A 1,920-nucleotide genomic window follows, 5' to 3' on the forward strand; every position below is an offset into this window, starting at 1 on the left:
AAACTACATATGAATTTTTATGGGATTTTTTTAATAATAAAATAAAAAAATCCATATTTTCACAAACATGATTTTTGAACTTTAATTCTTAAAATACGATTTTTTTTACATTTAAGCAAGTTCGCCGGAACCCAGGAAACTCTATAAAAATTGGCAAGTTGGCCTAATTCCGGCGAATTCTGCCGCTCAAATTTTCTGAAAAAACGCACTTTTAACTATGTATTTTTAGAGACGATAACAATAGTTGTCATTGTTAAATATGGCTTATTTTTTTATTTATAATTAAAAAAATTCTTGAAGAAGTCATGCTTGTTGTATAGTGTATTTTTGTGTATTCTTATATATTATTTGTAGATCTATATATTATTTTTTAGACAATAATATGGATTAAAAGTACGTTTTCAAAAAAACTTTAAGAGTGGAATTTATAAAATTTATAGAATTCGTCAGAGTCATTAAAGTCAAAAAATAATGTTTGGAGAAATATGAATTTTTTTTATTTTATTATTAAAAAAATCTGAATTTTTATTTATATAAATATACATATTATCCAAATAAATCTTCCTACTTCCTACTTACATGCGAAGCTTCGCAACTCTTCCCATTCACTAATATCTATATCTAATAAATAAGAATAAATAGAGCTCTTCATATTTAATGGTCAACATTTCTGTTTTATTATTCGTCACCTCCTATTCTGTCTTCTCTTCTTTTCTCTTTTCTATTTCTAACAAAAAAAAGAATAACAGTTATGGCTTCGATTTTACAGGGTATTGTACTCACAACCGTCATACTTGTTTCAGGCACAGTTCTTTATCTTGCTTATAGTTATAATAATAAGTGTTCTCCATCATCCTTCCGAGTTCCACATGATCACAATTCAAATAACAGTCCCACTAAACAGTTTTCACGCTCTTGCTTGTATTCAGGTAACTAAAAACCCACTTACATCTTTCAGCTCTCTTGTGTTTTTTAATTTTTTATATTTACTCTGTTATTCGTCACTCATGACTATTTAATACTTTATAAAAATTGTATATTATTGAATGTAATTGTTATTAGATATATTAAATTTTAGATAAAAATTTAAATATAGTCCTCGTAAAATTAATAATTGAAAATAATTAGATAATTTGACATTTTTAATTAAACTGCATCTAATAATTTTTTATTATTAACTTAATATACATTTGAGTTTCAACCTAAATTTTAAACCAATTTATAATAGTCGAGTAATCAACTTATTTTTTTCGCTTAAAAAAATGTGAAAATTTTAAATTTTATCTGCTTACCTGAATTTTAATTTATTTCATGATTTTTAGGGGAGAAAAAAAGGAATAAGAAGAAGAGGGTAAAGTTTGCAGAGAATGTGATGGTGAAGGAAATAAGAGAAGAAAAGAAAGAAGAAGAACAAAGGAAAAAGCAAAACAGAGAAAGAAGCAAAAATTGCATGAACCAAACAAAGAAAATGCCAGCAAACAGAATCGCTCTGTATAACGGGATTATGAGAGATCGAGGCAACAGAATTGCTTGTTGACTTGTTGTTAATGATTCTTATACAATTTTCCTTTAGATTTTCTTGTTTGATCATACCTTAATATTGAAAAGTTTAGGGGGTTAGATCAAAGATGTAGTTGTAGAAGGTGGAAACTTGCATACTGTTCTTTATTATCAATTTTATAAAAAAATAACTGCATGCGAGTCTTTGCAAACACCAAAATAGTTTTTTACATCAATAGCAGAAAATTAAAGGTCTTTGTAAATTCAGTGTTGAATTTTGATCAACTGTGTTAATGATATTGTGCTGTAAATCAGTGAGATTGGCTCTGTTTTTTTTTATATATATATAATTTAAAAAATGGAACGTATTTTTTTATAAGAACGTTGCTCATTTAAATAAAGTAATATATTAAAAATCAA

The 1,920-nt window shown here is 26.0% G+C and overlaps 1 protein-coding gene across 1 annotated transcript; it reads left to right on the forward strand.

Moving 5' to 3' along the window:
* On the forward strand, positions 602–1,716 carry LOC107614670. The gene is made up of 2 exons (XM_016316813.2): positions 602–929; positions 1,323–1,716. The coding sequence occupies exons 1-2, from the start codon at positions 752–754 to the stop codon at positions 1,535–1,537; spliced, it is 393 nt and encodes a 130-aa protein (XP_016172299.1). The 5' UTR covers positions 602–751; the 3' UTR covers positions 1,538–1,716.

This window comes from Arachis ipaensis, chromosome B09, assembly GCF_000816755.2.
Source record: "Arachis ipaensis cultivar K30076 chromosome B09, Araip1.1, whole genome shotgun sequence".
Classification (NCBI taxonomy): domain Eukaryota; kingdom Viridiplantae; phylum Streptophyta; class Magnoliopsida; order Fabales; family Fabaceae; genus Arachis; species Arachis ipaensis.

What these genes read in the sequence shown, in the direction of transcription:
- LOC107614670 (XM_016316813.2), top strand. Translation starts at nt 752, where the DNA reads ATGGCTTCGATTTTACAGGGTATTGTACTCACAACCGTCATACTTGTT. An exon ending in ACGCTCTTGCTTGTATTCAG is followed by an intron (nt 930 to 1,322) that starts GTAACTAAAAAC and finishes CATGATTTTTAG; the next exon opens with GGGAGAAAAAAAGGAATAAG.